The sequence below is a fragment of the Bubalus bubalis genome, chromosome 4 (genome assembly GCF_019923935.1).
Source record: "Bubalus bubalis isolate 160015118507 breed Murrah chromosome 4, NDDB_SH_1, whole genome shotgun sequence".
In the NCBI taxonomy this organism is placed as follows: Eukaryota; Metazoa; Chordata; class Mammalia; order Artiodactyla; family Bovidae; genus Bubalus; species Bubalus bubalis.
The window spans coordinates 115,483,681-115,511,242 of record NC_059160.1 but is presented as its reverse complement, the minus strand read 5'-3'; the positions used below and the strand labels follow the sequence as shown (position 1 = coordinate 115,511,242).

At 36.7% G+C, this 27,562-nt stretch overlaps 1 protein-coding gene across 7 annotated transcripts in view; it reads right to left on the bottom strand.

Moving 5' to 3' along the window:
- Nucleotides 1-3,348: 3,348 nt before the first annotated feature.
- The window catches only part of KCNC2 (potassium voltage-gated channel subfamily C member 2), a 250,689-nt gene continuing 226,475 nt past the window's right edge, over nucleotides 3,349-27,562 (bottom strand). The window contains exons 3-6 of one of the 7 annotated variants that reach the window (XM_025284464.3): nucleotides 13,504-14,431; nucleotides 11,265-11,429; nucleotides 5,533-5,625; nucleotides 3,349-4,467 (exon numbers count right to left, since the gene is read on the bottom strand). In XM_025284464.3, the coding sequence (XP_025140249.1) occupies nucleotides 5,564-5,625; nucleotides 11,265-11,429; nucleotides 13,504-14,431 (1,155 nt within the window). In that variant the 3' untranslated portion in view covers nucleotides 3,349-4,467; nucleotides 5,533-5,563. Of the gene's footprint in view, nucleotides 6,488-11,264; nucleotides 11,430-13,503; nucleotides 14,432-27,562 lie in introns of all 7 variants that reach the window. The other 6 variants (XR_006550697.2, XM_025284461.3, XM_044941939.2 and 3 more) reach the window with 6 other exon arrangements.

Here is a 27,562-nt window from a genome sequence, read left to right as displayed (position 1 = left end):
TTATATCCTAGCTGTTTCACCTCACTATTCACTACTCCTAAGACAAATGTGAAATTGTCACTAATGCCAAAGTCATTTTAATCATTTTGGTGTGATGACAACTCTTTCTAACTCAGAAAAAACTCTAAGTGTTTACCAAATTTATAACAAAGATCAAAAATATTTTCCCTCAAAAATAATATACTTGAGTTAGATGGAATGTCCTTATATCACTTTTTGATTATAAGAAATACACTGAGAAATGAAGATTTAAACTCTATGGATTTACAATACACCTACAAAATTCTTTTTAATGACATCTCATTTTGGAATCACATTTGATGACTATGAAAAAAAAAATTTTTCCTAATACAGGTACTTGGCTGATCTGCTAGTAAAAGACTAGCTAACCTATATGATAAATTCACTTCAGTTCAGTTCAGTCGCTCAGTCGTGTCTGACTCTTCCTGACCCCATGAATTGCAGCACGCCAGGCCTCCCTGTTCATCACCAACTCTTGGAGTTTACTCACACTCATGTCCATCAAGTTGGTGATGCCATCCAGCCATCTCATCCTCTGTCATCCCCTTCTCCTCCTGCCCCCAATCCCTCCCAGCAGCAGAGCCTTTTCCAATGAGTCAACTCTTTGCATGAGGTGGCCAAAGTATTGGAGTTTCAGCTTTAGCATCAGTCCTTCCAATGAACACCCAGGACTGATCTCCTTTGGAATGGACTGGTTGGATCTCCTTGCAGTCCAAGGGACTCTCAAGAGTCTTCTCCAACACCACAGTTCAAAAGCATCAATTCTTTGGCACTCAGCTTTCTTCACAGTCCAACTCTCACATTCATACATGACCACTGGAAAAACCATAACCTTGACTAGACGGACCTTTGTTGGCAAAGTGATGTGTCTGCTTTTCAATATGCTATCTATGTTGGTCATAACTTTCCTTTCAAGGACTAAGCGTCTTTTAATTTCATGGCCGCAATCACCATCTGCATCACCATCTATTTTTTGGACCCCCCAAAAATAAAGTCTGACACTCTTTCCACTGTTTCCCCATCTATTTGCCATGAAGTGATGGGACCAGATGCCATGATCTTAGTTTCCTGAATGTTGAGCTTTAGGCCAACATTTTCACTCTCCTCTTTCACTTTCATCAGGAGGCTCTTTAGTTCCTCTTCACTTTCTGCCATAAGGGTGGTGTCATCTGCATATCTGAAGTTATTGATATTTCTCCCGGCAATCTTGATTCCAGCTTGGGCTTCTTCCAGCCCAGCGTTTCTCATGATATACTCTGCATATAAGTTAAATAAGCAGGGTGACAATATACAACCTTGAAATATATATGGTATTTATCAAATCTACAAGTTTAATTCATGCTCATTTTTTTCTTTGTTATGTTTCATTTGCTAATAATATGCATATAAGTCTTTCGTAAAATAATATACATGTCTAGGCCTCATCCCCAGATATAATTTAAAAGGTTTACATTTTATCTGGCATTTGTTTTTTTAAGTGACATCAACAATTTTTTTGATGCAGAGCCAGGATTAGATATCAATATTCTAGGTGAAGTTTTCAATGCTTGGAATGATGTCTTATGTATCTGTGCTTCCCTGGGCTGCTCTAATGGAAACTATGGACTTTGGATAATCATATATCAATGCAGATTCATCAATTGTAACAAATACCACTGGTGTAGAATGCAGAGAGCAGGGAATGTTGTGCATGAGTGGGAGCAGGGGGTAAATGGGAAGGCTGTATTTTTTGCTTAATGTTTCTATGAATCTAAAGCTGTTCTAAAATATAGTTCATTTTTTAAAAATTGAGTGCTTAGGCACCTGGGATTCTCAATGGAGAATACACAGTCTTTGAACATTTTAATGTTCAAAGTGCATATTCATTGGTCTGTCACTTTTACATGACAGTTTGATGAATAAAGAAACCATGTAATACTAATGCAATTTAATTATTTAATCCTTAGATAATGAAAAATATCATATTCTCAGAGTTGTTTCAGGGGAGAACAGGAAATAAAAGATCAATAATAATGATACTGCAACTATGTCAGGGAAAATTTATATAAATCTATAGTATTCATTTAGTTCTAAATGTCTTCAAGCATGTTATAAATCCTCCAAAGTCCTTGCTTTGTATTATCGTCTTTTAATATATTCACTGTCTCTTTCCAAGTTAAGTTCACTCTTGCTCATTCATCTGTCTTGTGATTTATTTCAAAGATAAACTGAATATCTTCCCCTTTTTTCTGTAAGTATTTAATCTTGATTTTTAATCAAAATTTGATGGCAATTATCATGTATTAAAATGCATTCTTTCCCCATCCTATATAATTTTCCTTTTTACAGTAAAACCTACATCCTGACACCACAGTTAACAACTTTTTGTCAGTAATTATATTTAGACAGATTTTCTTTTCTGAATCTTGTTTTCTTAATAGTCTCTTAATAGACTTAATAATCAATAGTCTCTTAATAATCTAGCTCTTTTAGACCTAGAAAAGATTCAGTAAAGTGTTAGATTTGTCAACCTTATTTCTCTTTTCCATTTCCCTTTCTTCTGTTCCTGCTGGTGATGTAGAATTTACAGGTAAATAAACACAGAACCCTGCAATGTAAATGGAATGCCAGCCACATGTGGTGTACTGCTGAAACACTCATCTTTTACCCAAAAGCGAGACAGAAGTCATATTAGAAGATAAGGCATTTATAAGAGGGCTTCCCAGGTGGCAGTAGTGGTAAAGAAACTTCCTGCCAAAGCAGGAGACACGGGTTCAGGGAAGATCCCCTGGAGTAAGAAATGGCAACCCATTTCAGTATGCTTGCCTAGAGATTCCCATGGACAGAGGAGCCCGGCAGGCTACAGTCCATGGGGTCACACAGAGTTGGATACGACTGAAAGGGCTCAGCACAAGAAGCTCAGTAGATATTTAAACCATAAGAAACTATGACAGGAAAATCGTGACAAATATATACGTGAATAGTCTTGCCTCTCTGATCTTTCACTTCACCACCAGTAAAATGAAAAAAAAAAATATTTACCTCCAGAATCACTGTGATGATTAAGTTAAAAAGTGTAAGTGAAAATTCAGTATTTAGTCATAAAATGCCATATAAAAATCAAATACCATAATAATAATTTTACCACTTCAGAATTATAAGAGCAAAAATCACTTAGAAGAGGAAAACACTGGCTACATGTCTAAGGCTTGAATGAAAATGTGACCTATGTATGTTTACAAATCCTTTCATCTCAAATTCTTTATTATGCATGAGTGTCTTTTGTTATCACGATGCATAAAAATGGTAAAGCCTGTTGAAAACTCCAAAACAAAGAGACGAGCCAAGGAAAAAACATGAATAATTTATTCCGATAGGATTCAAGTTTATCCCCAACTTATTTGCCTTTTATTCTTCATTTTAGTTAATTACATTTTCACCATTTATCTTCAAGGTTATGCATGCACCTTGAGATGGTCACAAAAGGTCCGTGATATAGGGGTTCATAATTAGGTTGTATGTTATATTCAGAGTCCCAGGGGAACTAAGAGATTCCAGAAATACTGATTAAGCAAGATGAATTCTTATACAGTTTCAACTACAACAGTTTTAAAGACAAGTACAAGCTTCTTTGCCACAAAATTCACAAAAAAAGTAATCGATTGAAGAATATCTCTTTTATGCAAAATATACATTTTAGGATATAATTCAATTAATATTCTACTATATACTGACATTGTTCTTGATAATTTAATAAAAAAATACTCTCATTGCCAGAATTTTATTTTTTTAATATTTATAATTGAGGTAACAATGACAAAATCCTTGAATCATGAATAATATTAATGAGTTTAAGTCAAATAACTTTTAAGAACTTAAAACAAATGTGAGACTCCAAATGGGTCAGTTTTGACAAATAGGCACTGAAAATTTTACAACATAATACGACAAGCTAGTATAAGTGGTTTATTAAAAATAAATGCTACAGTTAGTGTTTGTGGATCTAACCAACAAAGGAGAACTAAAGGAAATTAAGACAGACCTATAGCACACCAATAGCACTGCTTGTATGATCACAGCACAATCTACTGCAGGTCCACAAAGGGTAATTCACAGAGCGGCGGGCCTTACTTGAAGCTCCAGAGATGCTGACCGTGACTCTGGCTTTCTTTGATGTGAGATGGCCAAAGCTGTTGACCCATGCATACATGTGGGTATTTACAGCTGTTTCACGCCAGCAGTCCTCAGCAGACCACTCATATGGGCAGCACCAAATGAGTTCCAGCCACAGTTCTTGCATAGGCTTCTCATGCCTCATGAAGACGCCAGGATCTCTTCCAAGTGCAACCTGGTCACGTCAGGGCACATTCAGCAGCAGAAGTCTGTTTCCAGAACAGTCCTTGGTATGGCTAAATTCCACTGTCCCTTTTTCAGCAGTCAAAAATCCATGATAAATTCTGTATAACACTGCAGTCAATAACAGCAGCACCAGACAGTATATTAATTCCTTTACCATAAAGTTGTTTTTAATTATAACTTTCTATGTGTAGTGCTATCAAAAGCATCACTGAATCTCTAAATATCAGTTGTTTATGTCTGGGTAAATACTTTGCTGTACAAGGTCTCTGACATGCAGGTCATGCTCTAGGACTTGGGGATATAAAGTAACACATGTTATGTGGGCAATTCTAAAAGTGACAACTGTCTCCCTAACCGGAAAAAAACATGAGCATTAGGAATTAGCAGTCTCAAGGATCCTAAATGCCTTAGAAATATTGTTTATCTCTCAATTTATAGTATGGTATTTTCTTCCCTCTCATGTCCAATACATCAGACACACTACTGCTATTGCATTTGTAGGGATGTGCAAACAGAATGTCTTCCATTTGGACTGAATAAGACACCCTGAGGGTTTCATCGGCGTGTCCTGATGAATTCTGGTTGCTAGGTAGTAGAAACTGACACTGCAGCAGGCAATCAAATGCAACGGTAAAACTGCTGCTTAAATCCTGCTCCTCACAAAGGTTCACAGTACCAATTATCTTAGGTAGTCTACGGGGCATCATTAATTTACACACAAGGCAGAGAGGCTGTTCCAAGTAGTGAAGAAGGCAAGGGGCAGGGGAGAAGACCCAGTACTAAAATCATGAACACCTTATCAAGGCATTTCTGTGCTTCACGGAGACAGATGGCATATACATATAAGACAGGGAGCTAAGACATGCGGACAGAACAACATACAGGACAAAGCACCTGATTAAACACTGCCTGAAAACCTGATTAATGCTGTCAGTCAGGAATTTAAGGCTGGTCAAGAAAGCTTCCTGTGAACAACAATGCTCTTTGTTGTTTGCGAAAAAAAAATAATAAATTAAATAAAAGAAGGGGGTAAAAAAGACCAGAATTTTGAGTGATATTTGGCATCCTGACTCTGAAAATGATGACAAATTCTGGGATTAAAAAAAAGAAAACATGAGTCTAGTTCCAAATAGCAGTTCCTATCTGAACGATGCAAGCCTGGCTGGCAGTTACCTTTCTCATGTTTTGTGCCTTCCCCAAGCCATTAAGTAAGAGATCTGGCCTCAGCTTGCGTGTAACCAGTAATGACAATCTCTTTGCAGTTATCTGTGTGCAAACAACCAGAGACATTCAGAACTCCAATACAGCATTTTGGAAGGAAAGTAAATCAATCAAGAAATTAAACAAATCTTTTTTTTCAAAGACTAATAAAGAAAAAAAGAATTGTCAAGGAGAAATTCGCCCTCCCTGCCCCACAGTTCAACATGCAGAACAGCCAACCAGTGCCTTCACATCAGCAGGATGGCTCAATGCAAGTACACATATCCCGAGCCCTCTGCGGTCCCCGAGCTCTGCGACATCGCTTTCAGGTGATAGAGACAAGATGGTCCATGCAAATGAGCTGACCCAAGTCATGTTGTGTGCATTCAAAACAGAATCCCAGACATCTTCAGAATGGTTCAGAGTCACAAGAAATGAAGTTCCCATGAAGTAGCTGGCATTTGGAAGCACAATGATTTAAATATATCTCCCTGAAGATGTGTTTATGTATTAGGGTACTCGCCAATATCTGGTGCTATCTGTCATTTTATTGCGAAAGGAGATCAGGGCAATTCATACGGAGAAGTGGTAGCACTACTGGGAGAAGATTCGTTTAAAGCCAGGATAAGATTCGTCAGCTACCCAAGTGGCATTTCTGACCTCAGATAGTAGTATCATGCAGGATTTATACTGTGTTAATGGCGTCTGGAGTAACTCTACATTTAATTATTTCCATTATGGGGTAAACAGTACTTGAATTAAGACCATTTAGCCAACTGATGCGGTTTGGTTTACAAGATAGATGGGATGGGAGATCGAGAGCGCCTCAGAGGACAAGGAGAGTTGTAAGGTGAAGTTACTGGAGAGAGCCTCAGAGCATTGCCTGCCAAGCCCGCTATGTTGTTTAAGCTTCGGGATTTTTCATATCCTTTTATGGAAAAATGCACAGACATCAGTTGAATTCAACCAGAAAATAGACACAGACAGACAATATCATGCAGGGTAATCAAAGTGCTATTTTTGAGCTCAAAGAATTTTCTTACAAAGAATTCAATATTGAGACAATTTACAACTCTAAAAAAAAAAATGAAGCTCATTGTAGCTGTCATTTCCAAAAGATTAAGCCAGCTATCACAAATCACTATTGTAATAATCAAAATCTATTCTTTTCCAAATTATAGTTTGCATTGATGTAATTTTGACATATTCAGTATCAGAAAACTTTTAAGTATTATGCAAAGCAACTTAAGTAAGATATAAATTTGGCTAGTATTTTTAAATTTCAGAATACGTCCCTGAAAAAAAAAATGAGCTATTTTTTCTCTTTTCATTCTTATGTTAGTATTTACTAAGCTAATAAAGCATGCTTAAGTTTAAGTGGACAACTCTTTCCCAGCATCTTTAATCTTCCAGCTTTAAAAGAGGAAGGGGTTAAAAGGATGATTCCTCAATAATGGCTTTTAATGCCATTATCTAGGTGATGTAGAATGAATGCCCATTTCTAATCCCTTGTATTAAAAAATAAATAAATAAGTAATATAAACTGAGTCATCATTTCAGTAAATTTAAATCTGATTTTGATTATATATTTTCAGCTGATTCTTCCCTGCCAGGAATGAAGAATAATTTGATATTAATCCACCTTTTCTTCCTATTATCTTGCATTCTAATCTTCTGTTCATAATAATCATTGACTTACAGAAACCTTGCCACTTATAGGTCTTTCTGACAAACTTTAACCCACTGATTTTTGCCTTAGCTGCTCAACCCACACCCATCAAGGACACTTTTGGAAGAAGTATATATTGTGGTATTTTTTATTAGAAAAGACTAGAGGCAGGTAAATGAGGTAGTGAGTACCTACTGTAAAAGGAGAGGTAAAATTGTCTTAAAAGCCAGGCAATCATTAACCGAAAAAATAGTCATATTATACAATTCAGTAAATAAATGTTCTGACAGCCCCATTGAAAAAGTGTTATAGATCCAGAAAGTGAAACAGCTCTACTTGGGGTAAGGTTTGACTAGTAGGAACCCCCTCTCTACATACACACCCACAAACTTTCAGCAGATTAGATGTTTTCTTTGATATTTTGTAGATGAAAATTTATGTCATCCACTGATTATAGTAAAGTTCTCTAGGACATAATTTCCGCTAATGAGAAAATTATCTGCCTATATGTTTTATTAGTATTTTGAGCTATAAAGCATGTGAGGTGGCATATATTTCACTCTGCTCTGGTGGGTGATGGAATAGTTAATGAGAGAATGTCTTAAATAATTAAAAAGGAATTGCAAGTCATTCATTCTTACATAGGGACCTTCACATTTCTAGAGGGCTAATTATCATTACTCTTCTGTAATGCGATTGGAAATATAACTAGGACTTGTAGAAAGAATAATTTATCCAAGTTGACTTGGATTTTTAGTGTAACCTAAAAATGTAAACTAGACTATAAACATTGATTGGTGTTGATTAAAAGCAACCTCGTGAATATACATGAATCAAAGAAGGTTAATAACTATAAACCATCCTTGTAAAAATATACATCTTTTTCCCCCACAATAACCATGTTCCCTATGAGACTTCCAAAAAAGGTAAAAATCTGTTTAACAATTTATATTAATCATGTTATTTACATGTAAATCTTGGCTGCCCTTGTAAATGTTTGGTTACTTTTCTGAATTCTAGCCATTAAGATAAATATTATTTATTCTGTTTATAAGTCCTTTTATTTTTAATAACTATGATTTCCATGTCCATTTGAGAAGGGTTCCCTTATAATTTAGTAACAAGTATTTAATTAGTAAAATTATGTTTTTCATATACATTTATTCTTCCTTTATTCTGCAGGTTCATTTATGATTAGAAAATTTGACAAAATTTTGCCTCATCAAGCTTTTATTGAATGGAATGACCAAAAATATAATTTATGAGAATAAACAATATTGAACTCAATTTGAACTAACATCTAAATACATGATATACATTTTATACAGCTTTTAAGAGCACATATTTGTTTGGGGCAATATTGAAACTGCCTATTTGTGCACTATCAATGAGATGTTTGTGTTCATGTAAAATGATATATATATAAAACTACCATAAAAATAAAATCATAGGTTCTAAGTTTTGGGAGTTCATTCATTTAGGTAATTCACATGTTTTCTTAATGCATGCCCAACTGCATTTACACTTGTTGATAGAAAAAGAATACAACGGGGATCCAGTCATTTTTATCATCTATACAGGGGAGAATTTACATAACTCAAAAATCAGGTCAGTGTAGAAAACGATTAGAAACATACAGAAGATAAATATGTGAGTGGGAATAATAGAAGACATCTCTAATCTATATAAAGGAAACAGGAGAAGAAATGAATGGATTTCTAATAGACATGACAAAGAAAACACTGAGAAGATTAAGTGAAAATAGCCAGAAATGTTACCAGATCTAGGGGAAAAATAACACAGATCTACAAAATAAGCAAGAATGAAAAAGGATTTGTTTATAGTGAGAAATGATGAAAAATAAAAAGCTCATAGTTGGGTTTTCAAAGATGCTTTCATTGATAGAATTTGTATTTGTGAAATAAGATCACATATATAATTTTCTCATATAAACACAATATCTTATTAATTGCTTTGCTATGGAATTTTGCCATTTTACAGGAAAACTATATTTATATAGGTGCTTTATAGTTTTCAAAGTCTTTTAAAATATGTGATCCCCTCTGACAGTTTAAAATTCAAAATATTATCTAACATAGAAGAAAAACATTCTAGCTAGAGTCTTAACATGTAACCCTAGCATAAATATTGCATGTGATATTTTATTGAATGATGCTTAAAATATATCCAAATATAACCACATAATACATAAAAATACATATATACACATATGGATATATGTATATACATATATAGTGATTTAAGATTACAAGGCACTTTAAGTACTATATTCTATATTATTAGTTATATACATATATTTTGCTTAAGTACTATGATAGAGTATTAACTATAAAAATATTTAAAAACTATTGTAACAATATAAAATAGTGAAAAATCAGATAATTGAAACACATTTTGGTACAAGAAATAGATGCAAAGAGTGACAGTTCTTGGAATGAAGTATAATTTAAAATATTACACATTAAAGAAACAAAAGAAGAGTCCTCTGTCTTCTCTTTTGTATGGAGACAGAAAGAACAATATAAAGTGCTCAGAAGAAGCAGAAAAGAAGCACAACATGGGTAATGAGCTATTTCAAAGGAAGTAGGCATCATAAAATAAATATTTTAGGCTTAAACGGTAAAGTATTCTGTAGGGAGAAACAATGAATTTGCAATGAATAGCAAATAAGCACAATATTTTTAAAATGCAGTTGCACTAACATGAAAGTTCTAGAGTGGCTTTTCATTCAAATTCAGTCAATTGCCTAAGAAATTTTATTTCTTCATAAAAAATGTGTAGTTCTTTCTCTATTCTGTCGGTAAATTGAGTAAAATAACCTTGGCACTAAAGCAACTGGAATTCTCAAAGCAGAAGGTGTTCTAAGAGCATACCAGAACTTTGACAAGAGTGGGTTATAAGTGTTACGAAACTAATTTCTTGAGGATAAAAAGGGTCCAATTGTCTGGCTGGCGAAGTTTACTAAAATGAAAATGAAAACTAGCACCTAAGGAATAGTCATAGATGGTTGATACAATCTAGGGAAATAAAACTGCATGCTGGAGTGGAGCTTCAGTATCCTGCTACATTTCTTAACCAAGATGCCTATCTTATACAATGCATCCATTCAACAGATATTAAGTATCTTCTATGAGCCAGGAATTGTTCAGTGTCAATTAAAAAATAATAAAATGATTACCGCCCAGAAGAGAAATTTTGTAAGTACATTTTGTAAGTACAGTAAGTAACCTTTCCACTGATTGGGTATACTGTTCTGTATGGCCAGAGGATCATGTACCTTAGCAAGCTCCTGACATTCAGATTAATTACTGGGGAAAATTTGCCCAAACACTGGATAAGAGACCATTAAGTGAAGTCGCTGAGTCGTGTCCGACTCTTTGCGACCCCACAGACTGTAGCCTACCCGGCTCCTCTGTCCGTGGGATTTTCCAGGCAATAGTACTGGAGTGGATTGCCATTTCCATCTCCAGGGGATCTTCAAGACCCAGGGATCAAACCTGGGTCTCCTGCACTGTAGACAGACGCTTTACCGTCTGAGCCACCAGGATAAGAGACCATTAGAGTACGTTTAATGCTTTACTTTGAAGAAAAAGCTTTATTATTGTTTTATAATTATCAACCACGTATCAAACAGATGCATAGAGTTAACTAGTGAGTTTAATTCATTGTAGGAAAAAAGATAACTTTTCAAGACTGCTGAATATATTATATTAAAACAATTAGATGATTGACTTTATTAAATACTTCATTACAATTCTGCCTATAGACAAATGAAAAACCAAAAAATAAAAAAAAGAAAGAAGGGTGAAATGTCTTTCAGATATGACAATCAAGTTGGCTGTCATGATACATATTTTTAAATGTTTGTAATGAGATAAGATGTAATGAGGCAAAAAGCACTATGATGTCATAGTTCTTCCTAGAAAATGATGAATGAGCATTTTACATCACTCCATACATTTGCAGCACTTAATTGCTATGTCACCTGTTAGGATCTAACGAAATGCATGCCTACCTTTCCTGATCCCTCCATCAGAAGCACACGTGTAATCACCTGCCGTCAGCAGGAAACATGTTTCCCCTCTTCTGTGTTTGTCTCTGGTACTAGAGCGCCTGATGGGGAGCCTTTCTGGGGGTGATAACGGCGGCTCGCTTCCTGCACTCTCGTCACCTGATAACACTGGTCACAGCGCCGTGCCCATGGACAGACAGTGATGATGAGGAAATGAGACAACACAAAGAGTTTACGCCGGATGTCCAAAGCACAGTCACTCGATAATACAAATTACAATAATCACAACATGATAAGAAAAGAATTTTCATCACTCGTCACAAAAACTTACATGGAGCAAAATGGCAATGTATTGAAAAGGAGAGAAATGTTCTCAGGGAAATTTTAATTTCATGTTGGATTTTATCTAATATGACGACTTTTACAAAACTAACATGATTCAAAGTAAGCGTGGTAATGAAGTAGCACACGAATTAACATCTTTCCACTTTTGACAGGTTATCTGGATACTGCAAACAGACGTCTTTAAAAATGGAGCCTCCTGAAGGAAAAACTCCTAAGTAAATATTTGTCTTTGCAGTGCTAAAAGACATATGCTTTCATTATTTTCTGAAAGTAATTTTTCCCAAATTTCATAATGAAAACAATCCCAAAGTTTACAGACTTTGTGTCCAGGTTCTCTGTTTTGAAGCGACATAGTATTTTTGAGCATAACAATGGAACAAGATCAACTTCTCCAAATGCCCTTGAAACGTTTACGTCTAAATACCTGCCAAAGACTTTCACATCCTATAGCCTAGATGCTAGCTTGCAACAGTGCTTGCCCAAGCTGAGAGTGTGTCCTCCTTTCCATGCCCCTCAGAAAAGCTCTGCACAGGTACCTGAGAACAATCCAATAAGGGCAGCAACGCAAACTAAATTCCATCTTTCATAAGGGCATTACTGGCATAGCAACTCTCAGATACATACTGACAGAATTTGCAAAACAATCTACTAAATAAACATAAGGACTCTGAATAAAATCTTTTAAAAAGCAGCTCAGTTCCAGTCAGGTCCCCACCCCCCCACACCCGATTTAATCCATAATATCTTCTGGGAGCTAAGGAGGCAACCTGTGAAAATGTCACTTGCCTTTTCCGTGTGCTTGCTGGTTTGCTTGTTTTGTTTAATCAGTGTTATTTCTAAATAATGCTAAATTATTCACATGAGATTGTCATAAATCATTTTTCTACAAGAAAAAGATTAAACCTATCTAAGTTATAGGGAATGCATATATCTTAACACTTCATAGATGACAAAAAATTAGTTAAATTGTGAGGTCTACAATATATTTCATCTGTACTAGACATAACTTAGAGAAGACACTATTGACTATCACTTTGGCAAACTGAATGTCAATTTACAGTCAATTAACTCTAGATTATCTATGGCAATAGAGAGAAGTAGGAATTCAGCTAATTTCAAGCAGGAATTTATCCAAAATTACATTCTTGGAGGGAAAAGAGACCAGTGCAGAATGCATAAAAAAGGAAATCCACAGAGAAATTCAACCTTCCTATTGATTAGCCAAAGCAGATCATCTAGACCCTGCATAATGTTGGGCTGATTGTACTACATAGCACTTTACCCAAAGCAAAGGAATTATATTGAAATACCCTAATTTAAGAATAATGAAAACTTAATCAACCCTCCATAATATTAATGAAGAAGACCTTTACTTTCCAAAGGGCATTCTTACATATCACCTCTTCAGTGTTTAGGACTTGGAAACCTAAACAGCCATTCTTTTTACATAACTTCTTCTTGTGAATTAGGTCAAAATGCATGGTCCCGTGTGGCAGAGATAAAACTGAGACAAATACACCAAGCCAAATGATATGGAGATCAACATTTTGAGAATGAAGGATGGAAAATGTCCAATATCATACCACCACATCGTGCAGGGAAACAAAGAAACAACGGCACAAAAGCAACAAACAGGCAAAAGAAAATATTGGCGCCGTCAGCACATGGCATCCCGTCAAAGCAGGAGAACTCTACAGACCAGCTATGCGGACTTCTCCCTAGGATTCATGTAGAAAAGCTACAGTCTAGCTATCTACAAGCCTGACACAAACACAGCTTGTAAAGGGGTAGAACTGAAAACTCCAAACACTTGCAGAAAATGAGAAGGTGCCTTCTACTTCAGGGACATGCTGGTCCATGACGTATTTAATGGCATGCATCTGAAACCGTGCCTTACCTGATCTGTTATGTTCCAGAAGCCGATTGTCTTTGCCCAGACACGTGTCACCCTGTTTGCTGTTGCAGGCCATGTTTAACTCTGTCTTGCAAAAACTAGGCGAGCTTGCCTGAGGAGCAGGAGGGATGTGCTTCTTTCTTTTCCTTGGAAGTTTCTGCTTCGCCATTGCCAAGGAGTAGTACATTCCAAAATTGTTGACAATGACAGGCACCGGCATGGCTATTGTCAGCACTCCAGCCAGAGCACACAGGGCTCCCACCAGCATCCCCGACCACGTTTGGGGGTACATATCTCCATAGCCCAAGGTGGTCATGGTCACTACAGCCCACCAGAACCCAATGGGGATGTTTTTGAACTGCGTGTGCTCACTAGCTGAAGGGTCGTTGGGCTGGGCACCCACTCTCTCCGCATAGTAGATCATAGTAGCAAATATCAAAACTCCTAGAGCCAGGAAGATTATGAGCAGCAAAAATTCATTTGTACTCGCTCGAAGAGTATGTCCAAGCACCCTCAAACCTACAAAATGGCGGGTGAGCTTGAAGATCCTCAGGATCCTCACAAATCTGACCACTCTGAGGAAGCCAAGTACATCTTTAGCAGCTTTAGATGAGAGCCCGCTGAGGCCCACCTCTAAGTAGAAGGGTAGGATGGCCACAAAGTCAATGATATTCAAGAGGTTTTTGACGAATTCAAGTTTATTGGGGGAGAAAACAATACGGACTAAAAATTCAAAAGTAAACCATACCACACATACTCCTTCTACATACGTCAAGGCAGGATCTGTTTCAATTTCATACTGTGGAACCACACTGGTGCCATTGGTGACTGATTCTGTCTTGTTCTTAACAATATTGAAAGCTTCATGTGTCTCCAGGCAAAAGGTTGTGATTGAAACCAGGATGAAGAATAAAGAAGCAAAAGCAATAAACTGTAGAGAAAAAAAAAAAAGAAATAAAAGGAGAAACATAGAATGATCTAAACCATAATATACTTCAATCCAAGTCTAAGAACACTCCCTGTAGATGAAGAAGTATAAACACATATTTGGAGATTTCACTTGGGATGTTACTCAACTATAAGAACTTAGACATGTAGGTAACATCCATTAGAGTTGCACAGGAAGGATGTTTCAAGTTCTTCTTTCAGCTTACATAGATTAAAAGTTTTGATTTACGTTGGAAAACAATTTGACTCTTTCGTGTAAGAAAAAGAGTGAAAAATAAAATCCTTGCAAAAGAATGTTAAAGGGCAGCACGCTGAAAAAAAATAATAAATGTAGACAATGGCTCCAGATATTGGTTATGATCCTAGAAATCTTCGTGTATTAGATCCAGATTGACAACCATAAATATAAGATGCAGTCTACACTGATGGAAATTTGGAAGTCACCCATATTTAACTGCAGGCTTCTTAAATGTTCAGATTATCATGAGGTGTGAACACGGAAACACTATCTGAGCTGTGCTACCATTTATATCAACTAACGGTGAAGTCTTGTCCACAAAGAGCAAACCTAGGGAAGAAGAGTTGGATTGAGACTGAAGGGAGAGAAAGAATAAAGGAACAAATTAAAGGCATTCTTCCTCTCCTGAAAAAGAACTTCAAATGTTAGAATAATATGTCAAAAAGTTATAAATTATGTTATAAAGGATTTTTAAAATTCAACATTTCTTTTTTTATATCTTTTTTTAATTTTTATTTTTAATTTTATTTTTTAAATTCAACATTTCTTTGGCCAATAATATATGACTATACACACACCTACTAATACAGAATAATAATAAAAGCTCCCACTTATATAGTTCTTACTAGTACCAAATACTCTTCAAAGCAATTCACATAATTAACTCATATCAATGCTCATAACCACACTACACTGTCACCTTTTATGGTCACAGAGTTTGTAACTTTTCCAAAGTCATAAGATTAACCTGATAAGTTTTGCCCCAGATTCTGTTCCCATAACTACCAAACTCTCAGATGTAGAATACAAATACGTGGAAACCTTTGTTTATTTTAGGGTCACATTCTTCTTAATATGAAAGACCTGAAAATCTGAGACCCAGTGTCGTGTGATGCCCGTGACACTGTTGCCAGCTGTCAGCATCGGAGGCTGTCAGAAAAGCTGGCAGGGCCCTGGTGCTCTCGGAGTGCGCTCAGATTGGGCACGCTCACTGAGCATCAGGAGACTACCAAGAGTCCTTGAATACCTAAGCAAATGAATTATGAACGAGGAGGAGGCCATCAGTCAAATAGAGGGAGATTCTTTTAGAAATAGTACAACATATCCCAAACCCAAAGCTCTTCCCTAATGCCTGCTTCTCAACTAAACATTGAAAAGATCTAAGTTTCAAGAAGAGATTGAAATCATCTCCCTTTTTCCCTGGTTGAGTTTCAATGTAAGAGATATACAGATCTTGCCAAATACATGAGATACACAAAAAGACTGAAAAAAAAAATCTTAGGACTGAGATTATCTGCCTTAAAGAAACTTCTCAAGAGGCAGGGGAAAGATAGGGGTAAAGGATTAAGAGGTACAAACTATTATGGATAAAATAAGTAAGTTATAAAGATATATAGTACAACTTAGGGAATACTATCCAATAGTTTTAATAACTATAAATTGAATACAACTTTTTAAAAGTTGTAAATCACTATGCTGTACACCTGAAACATATAATATTGTACATCAACTATAACCTCAACTAAAAAGGAAAAGAAAATGAAAGTGAAGTGAAGTCATGTCCGACTCTTTGAGACCCCATGGACTGTAGCCTACTAGGCTCCACCAGCCATGGGATTTTTCCAGGCAAGAATACTGGAGCAGGTTGCCATTTCCTTCTCCAGAAAAGGAAAGAACCACCCCAAATTATGGACTAGTTTCTCTGCAGTGTGCTAGTAAAGTACATTATTCATATTAATATTATAAATCATGTAAATCAAGGCTTTGCCTTATTTTTCCATTCCTGTCTTCCAACTTCCCTTGGTTTTGATGTTACAATTTGACCATGATCTTTTCCAGATATATTGTGAGATGATGGCATTTTTTTTCACTTAGCTTTTCCTTCATACAAATAAATATACTCTTCTTTTTAAGTCAACTACTTGTTCTAACACTCAATATCACTAGGACCTCACAGATTCTTTAAAATATTACATCTTTTGGAGAAAGAATCAATTATCTTTGATCTGTGCATCACTTCTTTATCCAATCACAATTTTATCTATGGATCTGAGAGTCATGCTTCTTTCTGACTCTCCCCACACTCTTCTTTTGTCACTAGGGCCTCGGCAGTGTGACATACTGAGTCCTCCACAGCCACTCCCCCACGTCCCACCACGGCACCCAGAATTGTAGGCTAAGCATCTAAGGTTTTAGTGGGCAGATTCTATCCATGAGACGTTAGCGAGTACAAAGCAATTAAAGTAAACTGCTCTTTTATCTTTGATTCCAGTGTTTCTGAGTCAGCATTTTTTCTGGCTAAAGTAAGTTTTCAGTCTCAAATGCTGTCCACCTATACTCTGTAGTGAATAGAGTGGGACCTTCAACGTTGCTCATTCAAAATTAGTCCTGACTTATCACCTCTCATACAACAAAGACAGTTTTCAACTATACTTTTATGCTCATCAATATAAAGTGCTAAAATCTTTTCCAGTCAGATATTTTCCTACACTTCATTCATTAATTCAATAAGTATGTTGAGTGCCTCTGTACGCCAGGCCACAGGGATAGGGCCTTACTTTAACAGTAGTAAACAAAACACAATCCCATCCTTTGAGGAACTCACAATCCACTAGGTATACAGACATTAAATATTTAATTACACAAAATTACACAATTGCAATTATAATGAATTCAATGAAAGGAAAAAATGACCTAAAACTTTATTTAGACTGAGAGATTATAGAAACCTCTGAGAAAATATCAATAGACTGGACTTTGAAGGATAAGCGGAGGTCAACCTGATAGAAAGGAGAGATGTGTATCACACAAGAGAGAAGTTTTAACAAAAATGTCTGGAATTTCTTAAGTGATGCCTTGAAGGGAACACCAAAGGAAGAGTAGAATAGACTTTCCAGGTCTGCTTCTTTTGCACAAATTGTGATGAATAAATCCCAAATTAGCACAGAGATCCTCACTTTTCAAAGCTTTTACATCAACCAAAAATATTACCTGTATTTGAATTTAAAATGAGACTGTAAGGTGACTTTTGAGGTTTGAGTGCTGGTAGACTCCCTTTGGACTTTCTATAATGGGAGACCTATAGAATTAACTTGTCTTAAATTATTGCACCAGCCCCATTGACTGGAATAAAGTGAAAATAAGAGATATATATATTAATATGGCTTCTAATTTAAAGCACTATGAAAATACTTGAAATCATTATTACCTCAGTAAGAATTACTGGAACTTACTGTTTATGTTCATTAAACAAGTTGTTACCAGGAAAAGGTCAAAAAAGTCTTAAGATACCACACTAGGTGGTTAGGATTTAGGTAACATGAATCTTTTTGTACTAGGACATTATTTAAATACCCCACTCATATTCCCAAAAATGTGCTCACATTCATTATAACGCACCTGGGCAGCTTACATAAATGTGAATTTCTTAGTCCTACATCAGATGTCATATTCCATTGTTTGGGGAGATGGAATTTGCATTCTATAGGCTTTCTAGGTGATTGCTATGCATCGTATAGTTTGAAACCTCTGTTTCCGTGTTTTTTCAACAGACTGATAATACAAGATTGATAACTGATTACTAAATGAATTGGAGTAGTTTTTAAATTCTAAGCATTTGTAGACTCTTAAAAGAGTCTTCCTAAACCTTAATAAGAGTAGCTAACTACCTATGTAATGGGATATTTATGGCCCATGTGTGTTTATGTGTGTTTATGTTAAGACATAATTCTGGCTTCTACACAAATAACTGAGTAAGCAAAGCAACTGAACAGTTTCTAAATATACACAGTTCTAAGACACAAAACTTCAGAAACCAAAAGTTGTCTGGTTTTATGTCATTTGGATCTTTCATTTATCAAAAATTTTATTAGAATTATTTAAAGAACCACATGATGATTTTTGCATTTGTATTATCCTACATTGTAGTCTTTATAACTCAATATGTCTTTAGCTTTTAAGGACTTTGTATATCTGCTGGTGTGATAATATTATAACAGGAAAATACAGAGAATATGAAAAATAGAAATAAACTTCGATATGCTTGGAAATATACAAGATTCATCTTCTAAGTAGATGATTATTTTGTTTAAAAAACAGCTATATAGGTCATTAATAAAGGCTAAAGACACTTGGTATGGTCAAAAATAAGAAAGCTGTAACCGAAAGCCAAAGTTTACTTCATTATTACATGGTAGGGAACTGGAAGTTGGCTTCTGTCAGCCTGCAAAAGAGGATGCTGGAAGAGAGTTGAATTCTAATGAGAAGGAAACGGAAAAGGTCCCCAAAGACAAGGAGGAAAAGTCCATAATGCGAGGACAAACAATTAGAAATCCCCCCACAGATATCAGTCAGTAAAGAATCTGCCTGCAATGCAGGAGACCCAGGTTCGATTCCTAGGTTGGGAAGATCCCCTGGAGAAGGAAATGGCAACCCACTCCAGTATTCTTGCCTGGAAAATCCCATGGACAGAGGAGCCTGGCGGGCTGCACCCTATGGGGTCGCAAGAGTCAGACGTCTTAGAGACTATATCAACACCACCACCACAGATATAGCAAAAGAACCTTAGAAGACTAATGGAGAATATTAAATTCTAAGATGATGCTTGCTTTCTTATGCCTCAGTAAAAGGTGGTTTTACAAAACAGCTTGGTGTTGAACGTGCTCTGAGTAATGAAGTTCTTGGACCATGGGAGGATGACAGGAGGGGAGCAGGCAGCCAAGGAGGAAACATACATAGTCAGATTCAAAAACATAAGAGAGCAGCAAATAATAGTAAAAGGGAATCAGGAGAAATTGAGCCCCCAGTAAAGTCCTTGGAGATACTGGGAGGCAAAGCTTCCCACGGAGTGAAGAACAGGATCTCAGTTTACTAGGAATTTAGTTTGAGCATCAAATGAAAGGGTAGCTCCAGAAATCTTGAAGATCTAGGATTATCCAGAGGCTACACCTGGATTTCTTTAACAAAGGATGTGAACACTTTATTTGAACTTAAATCTAAGAGTCTCAGAGATAAAGTGTCTTCCTTTGTTCCTACCTCACAGATTGCATCGAAATGAGTAAATGCGAGGTTAGACTGAATAATATTAAGAAAAAGAAATGCAAAAGGAAAGAAATAGGGGGAAAGAAGACTTTATTTATTTATTTATTTTTCTCTTCACTGAACTGGTAACTGTTTAAGGACTTGAATATTGTCATATTCATTTCTATATCCCCTGATTCTGTCACAGTAGTTAATATTTAGTATGACTGGATGGATGAATAGAAGGGTGGAAGAATTATTTTAAAATGTATAAAATGAACAAAATAATAAGGTAGGACACATTTTGATGGTGATAAAAATGATGTGAAAAGGAGAAATGAAAAAATAAAGCATGCACATTGAAGCAAAAATTCATATTTATAGCAGAAACAAATTAAATTGGTTCCTAGGTCCAAATATTGCCAATAATAGTTTCCATTCATTCAGCTAATAAAGCTTGTGTCTTACCTTGGATTTGAGGAAGAAAACTATACTGCCATCTTTCTCTTCCTTTTCCCCTGTGATAAGACTACAAACTCCTACAAGCATTAAATAAAAATAAGAAGAGGCATGTTAAATACTAATTAAAAATTTTAAAAGTTCTCCGGACAAGATGCTGCATGTTGCCTGACTTCATAGGACTGCTACATCACCTAAGGCAGTTTCAGGATGGGAATATCCTGCTAAAATATTGGTTTGTGGTTCCAAGAAGCAGTTACTTTTTCTCCATAAGCTCAGTGTCCATGCTTAGCAACACAGAGTGCCCAATACTCCCTATTTTTTTTTTTTCTTGATTAGAATCTATGGAGAAGTCCTCAGAGCCCAGGTTGTACATGGAATGTATTACATCTAAAAGCCTCAAAGCAAACATTCAAGTAAGATTCTCCAGGTATACCTAATAGGCTGAAAGAAAGGTGAGGGAAAATGTCATATAGTTTTATGTTTCATCATTTTCTTTTTCATGTATGTATTAAAATACATATAGCTGAACTCAACAGCTAACTAACATTATCCACCATTATACACAAAAATAAACTCAAAATGATTAAAGACCTAAATGTAAGGCTGAAAAACTTCTAGATGAAAACATAGGCAGAACACTCTTTGACATGCTGCTGCTGCTGCTGCGTCGCTTCAGTCGGGACTGACTCTGTGCGACCCCAGAGATGGCAGTCCAAGAGGCTCCCCCGTCCCTGGGATTCTCTAAGCAAGAACACTGGAGTGGGTTGCCATTGCCTTCTCTGCTTTGACATAAATCACAGCAATATTTTTTTTTTTGGATCCATATCCTAAAGTAAAGGAAATAAAGGCAAAAATAAATAAACAAATGTGAACTAATTAAACTTAACAGCTTTGCATAGCACAGGAAACCATCAACAAAAGAAAAAGACGGCCTAACAAATGGGAAAAATATTTGCAAAAGATATGACTGATAAATGACTAATACCCAACATAAATAAGCAGTTCCTACAACTCAACATCAAAAAAACAAACAATTCACCTAAAGATGGGCAGGAAAACCTGAGTAGACATTCAGCTAAAGAGGAAATGCAGATGGGTAATAGGCACATAAAAAAATATTCAGCATCACTACTCATCAGGGAAATGCAAATCAAAACCGTGATGAAATATCACCTTAAACTTGTTAGAATGGCTACTATCCAGAAGAACACAAGTAACAAGTGTTGGCAAGGATGGAGAAAAGGGAACACACGTGCATTATTGGTAGGAATGCAAATTGATACAACTACAGTGGAAAACAGTACAGAAGTTTCTCAAAAAAATAAAAATAGAACTACCATATGACTCAGCAATCCCACTCCTGAGAATATACCACCTCCAAAAAACCAAAACATTAATTCAAAAAGATAAATGTACTTCAATGTTCATAGCAATATTATTTACAGTTGTCAAGATATGGAAGCAATCTAAATGTCCTTCAGCAGATGAATGGATAAAGAAGATGGGTGTATGTATATATACATGTACATATATACATACATACAATGGAATATACTCAGCTATAGAAAAGAATGAAATATTGCCATTTGCAACACCATGGATGGACTTACATGGCATTATACTAAGTGAAATCAGTAAAACAGAGAAAGACAAATACTGTGTGATATCACTTATATGTGCAACCTGAAAAATACAACAAACTAGTGAATAGAACAAAAAAGAAGCAAGCTCACAGATATAGCAAACAAGCTAGTGGTTACCAGTGGGGAAAAGGAAGCAGGGAGGGGAAATATACAGGGGTAGAGATTAACAGGTACAAGCTATTAGGTATAAAATAATCTACAAGGATATGTTGTATAAAATGGGAAATATAGCCAATATTTTATAATAACTATAAATGGGTGTAAACTTTAAAATTGTGAATCACTATATTGTATACCTGTGACCTATATAATATTGTATAGCAACTATCAGATCAGATCAGATCAGTCGCTCAGTTGTGTCCGACTCTTTGCGACCCCATGAATCGCAGCACGCCAGGCCTCCCTGTCCATCACCAACTCCCGGAGTTCGCTCAGACTCATGTCCATTGAGTCAGTGATGCCATCCACCCATCTCATCCTCTGTCGTCCCCTTCTCCTCCTGCCCCCAATCCCTCCCAGCATCACAGTCTTTTCCAATGAGTCAACTCTTTGCATGAGGTGGCCAAAGTATGGAGTTTCAGCTTTAGCATCATTCCTTCCAAAGAAATCCCAGGGTTGATCTCCTTCAGAATGGACTGGCTGGATCTCCTTGCAGTCCAGGGGACTCTCAAGAGTCTTCTCCAACACCACAGTTCAAAAGCATCAATTCTTTGGCACTCAGCCTTCTTCACAGTCCAACTCTCACATCCATACATGACCACAGGAAAAACCATAGCCTTGACTAGACGAACCTTTGTTGGCAAAGTAATGTCTCTGCTTTTCAATATGCTATCTAGGTTGGTCATAACTTTTCTTCCAAGGAGTAAGCGTCTTTTAATTTCATGGCTGCAGTCACCATCTGCAGTGATTTTGGAGCCCAGAAAAATAAAGTCTGACACTGTTTCCACTGTTTCCCCATCTATTTCCCATGAAGTGGTGGGACCAGATGCCATGATCTTCGTTTTCTGAATGTTGAGCTTTAAGCCAACTTTTTCACTCTCCACTTTCACTTACATCTAGAGGCTTTTTAGTTCCTCTTCACTTTCTGCCATAAGGGTGGTGTCATCTGCATATCTGAGGTTATTGATATTTCTCCCGGCAATCTTGATTCACTCCCTGTAACCCAGTGACTGCTCCAGAACGATTCTAACACCTTTGGTCACCTGGACCCACATCTTTGGCACTACTCTCAGCTCAACACCTTGGCCAGATGTTGCCAAGGAACATCATGGTTAAGTGGAATAGCTGGAACCCTGCATGCTCTGATTCTTCATAGTACTTGGTGTCTGTGGATTGTCTACAATTGTGCTCTGCAGCCCAAGTCAAGCCTTTGGATGGCTGTAGCTCCAGTCAGTTTCACTGCAGTCTCATGAGAGACCCTGAGCCAGAGTCATCCAGAGATCAAGCACTGAGCCTTCGGAATGGGAACACTGATTCCAAGACCCTAGATAACAAGAGAACTAACCTTAGGGAGTATCAAATAGTGAGAACTCACACAAAGGAAACCACTTGAATAGAAGACCCACCATCACCCAACCACCAGTAGCATCTTGTTTAGAATGCCTCATCTAAACAACAAACAAAACAAACATACAAATGAATCATCAGCAGACAGGATTACCAACTCACCCCGGCCCATCAGATGAAAAACAAACAAGCAAAAGAAAAGTGAAAGTGAAGTCGCTCAGTCATATCCAACTCTTTGTGACACCATGGACTGTAGCCTGCCAGGCTCCTCAGTCCATGGAATTTTCCATGTGAGGAGACTGGAGTAGGTTGCCATTTCCTTCTCCACAGGACGTTCCAAACCCAGGGATTGAACACGGGTCTTCTGCACTGCAGGTCTTCCGCACTTTACCATCTGAGCCACCAGGGAAGCCCAAAACAAGAAAACAAGAAAAAACTCAGCACAAGTATCACCCTAGTCAAAGCTCACACAAACCACTGGACCAATCTTCAGTTCAGTTCAGTTCAGTTCAGTTGTTCAGTCCTGTCCGACTCTTTGCGACCCCATGAATCACAGCATGCCAGGCCTCCCTGTCCATCACCAACACCCAGAGTTCACTCAGACTCACATCCATTGAGTCAGTGATGCCATCCAGCCATCTCATCCTGTGTCGTCCCCGTTTCCTCCTGCCCTCAATCCCTCCCAGCATCACAGTCTTTTCCAATGAGTCAACTCTTCGCGTGAGGTGGCCAAAGTACTGGAGTTTCAGCTTTAGCATCATTCCTTCCAAAGAAATCCCAGGGCTGATCTCCTTCAGAATGCACTGGTTGGATCTCCTTGCAGTCCAAGGGACTCTCAAGAGTCTTCCCCAACACCACAGTTCAAAAGCATCAATTCTTCGGCACTCAGCCTTCTTCACAGTCCAACTCTCACATCCATACATAACCACTGGAAAAACCATAGCCTTGACTAGACGGACCTTTGTTGGCAAAGTAATGTCTCTGCTTTTGAATATGCTGTCTAGGTTGGTCATAACTTTTCTTCCAAGGAGTAAGCATCTTTTAATTTCATGGCTGCAGTCACCATCTGCAGTGATTTTGGAGCCCCCCAAAATAAAGTCTGACACTGTTTCCACTGTTTCCCCATCTATTTCCCATGAAATGATGGGACCAGATGCCATGATATTCGTTTTCTGAATGTTGAGCTTTAAGCCAACTTTTTCACTCTCCTCTTTCACCTTCATCAAGAGGCTTTTTAGTTCCTCTTCACTTTCTGCCATAAGGGTGGTGTCATCTGCATATCTGAGGTTATTGATATTTCTCCCAGCAATCTTGATTGCAGCTTGTGCTTCTTCCAGCCCAGCATTTCTCATGATGTACTCTGCATAGAAGTTAAATAAGCAGGGTGACAATATACAGCCTTGATGTACTCCTTTTCCCATTTGGGACCAATCTTAGGAGGGCAGAAACCAAAAGGAAGAACGAATTCAACCTTTTTTAAGGAAAGAACTCAACTTTCCTTGAAACCTGGGAAAAGGAGACCTCAAACACAATAACTTAAAACATAAATGAAAAGGCAGAGAAATACTGCACAAATGAAGGAACAACCTAGAAAAACATAAGTCCAAATAAATGAAGAGAAAATAGGCAAACTACCTGAAAAAGAATTCAGAATAATGACAGTAAAGGTTATCAAAAACCTTGAAAACAAAGTGGAGAAAATGCAAGAATCAATTAACAAAGACCTAGAAGAATTAGAGAAAAAACATACAGAGACAAACAACACAATTACTGAAAGTAAAAATACTCTAGAAGGAATCAGTAGCAGAATATCTGAAGCAGAAGAATGAATCAGTAGGCTGGAAGATAAAATGGTGGAAATAACTTCTGAAAAACAGAATAAAGTAAAAAGAATGAAAAAAGCTGAGGACAGTCTCAGAGACCTCCGGGACCATATCAAACACACCAACAGTTGAATTATAGGAGTCCCCGAAGAAGAAGAGAAAAAAAAAGGGTATGAGAAAACTTTTGAAGAGATTATAGTTGAAAATTTCCCCAACATGGAAAAGAAAATAGTCAATCAAGTCCAAGAGATACAAAGAGTCCCATACAGAATAAATCCAAGGAGAAACACACCAAGATACATACTAATCAAACTAACAAAGACTAAACACAAAGAAAGAATATTAAAAGCAGCAAGAGAGAAGCAATAAGTAACATACAAGGTAAACCTCATAGGCTTAACAGCTGATCTTTCAGCAGAAACTCTGCAGGCCAGAAAGGAATGGCAGGATATATTTAAAGTACTGAAAGGGAAAAATCTACAACCAAGATTATTGTACAGCAGGGATCTCATTCAGAATTGATGGAGAAGAAAAAAGCTTTTCAGACAAGCAAAAATTAAGAGAATTCAGTACCACCAAACACATATAGACTGAAAGTGAGAGGATGGAAAAATATATTCCATGCAAATGGGAAGCAAAAGAGCAGGAGTAGCAATCCTCATATCAGAGAAAATAGACCGTAAAATAAAGAAGATTATAAGAGATAAGGAAGGACACTATATAATGACCAAGGGATCAATCCAAGAGGAAGACATTAAAACTGTAAATATCTATGCACCCAACACAGAAGGACCTCAATACATAAGACAAACATTAACAGACATAAAGGGAGAAATTGACTGTAACACAATAATAGTAGGAGACTTCAATACCCCATTCACACCAAGGGACAGATCCTCAAAACAGAAAATTAATAAGGAAAAACAAGTCTTAAATGATACATTAGACAAGATGGATCTCACAGATGTCTTCAGGACATTTCATCCAAATGCAGAAGAATACACCTTATTCTCAAGCACACATGGAACATTCCCCAGGATAGACCACATCTTGGGTCACAAATCAAATCTCAGTAAATTTAAGAAAATTGAAATCGTATCAAGCATCTTCTCTGACCACAATGCTATGAGACTAGATATAAATTACAAGCAAAAAAGTGTAAGAAACACAAACACATGGAGACTACACTATACGTTTCTAAATAACCAACAGGTTACTGAAGAAATCAAAAGGGAAATCAAAAAATTTCTAGAAACAAACAACAATGAAAATATGACAACTAAAAACCTAAGTCTAAGAGGGAAGTTTATAGCCACACAATCCTACCTCAAGAAACAAGAAAAACATTGAATAGACAACCTAACTTTACACTAAAACAACTGGAAAAAAGAAGAACAAAAAAAACCCCAAATTAGTAGTAAGAAAGAAATCATAAAGATCCAAGCAGAAATAAATGAAAAAGAAATGAAAGAAACAACTGTAAAGACTAATAAAACTAAAAGCTCATTCTTTGAGAAGATACACAAAATTGACAAACCTTTAGCCAGACTCATCAAAAAAGAGAGAAGAATCAAATCAACAAAATTAGAAGTGAAAAAAGACTAGGTTACAACAGACAATGCAGAAATAGAAAGGATTAGAAGAGACTATTATGAACAACTATATGGTAATAAAATAGATAACCTGGAAGAAATGGACAGATTCTTAGAAGAGTTCAATCTTCCAAGACTGAACCAGGAAGAAACAGAAATTATGAACAACCCAATTACAAGCACTGAAATTGAAGCTCTGATTTAAAAATCTCCCCAAAAGCAAAAGCCCGGGACCAGATGGCTTCACAGGAGAATTCCATCAAACATTTAGAGAAGACCTTATTCCTATCCTTCTAAAACTCTTTCAAAAAATTGCAGAGGAAGGAACACTTCCAAACTCATTCTACGAGGCCACCATCACCCTGATACCAAAACCAGACAAAGACAACACAAAAAAGGACAACTATAGGCCAATACCACTGATGAACATAGATGCAAAAATCCTCAACAAAATTTTAGCAAACAGAATTCAGCAACACATCTAAAAGCTCATATACCATGATCAAGTTCAGTTTATTCCATGGATGCAAGGATTCTTCAATATATGCAAATCAATCCATGTGATACTATATTAACAAATTGAAAGGCAAAAACCATATTATCTCAATAGATGAAGAAAAAAGCCTTTGACAAAATGCAGCACCCATTTATGATTAAAACTCTTCATAAAATGGACACAGAAGGAACTCACTTCAACATAGTGAAAACCACATATGATAAGCCTGCAGCAAACATTATTCTCAATGGTGAAAAACTGAAAGCATTCCCCCTAAGATCAGGAGCAAGACAAGGGTGCCCACTTTCACCACTATTAGTCAACATAGTTCTGGA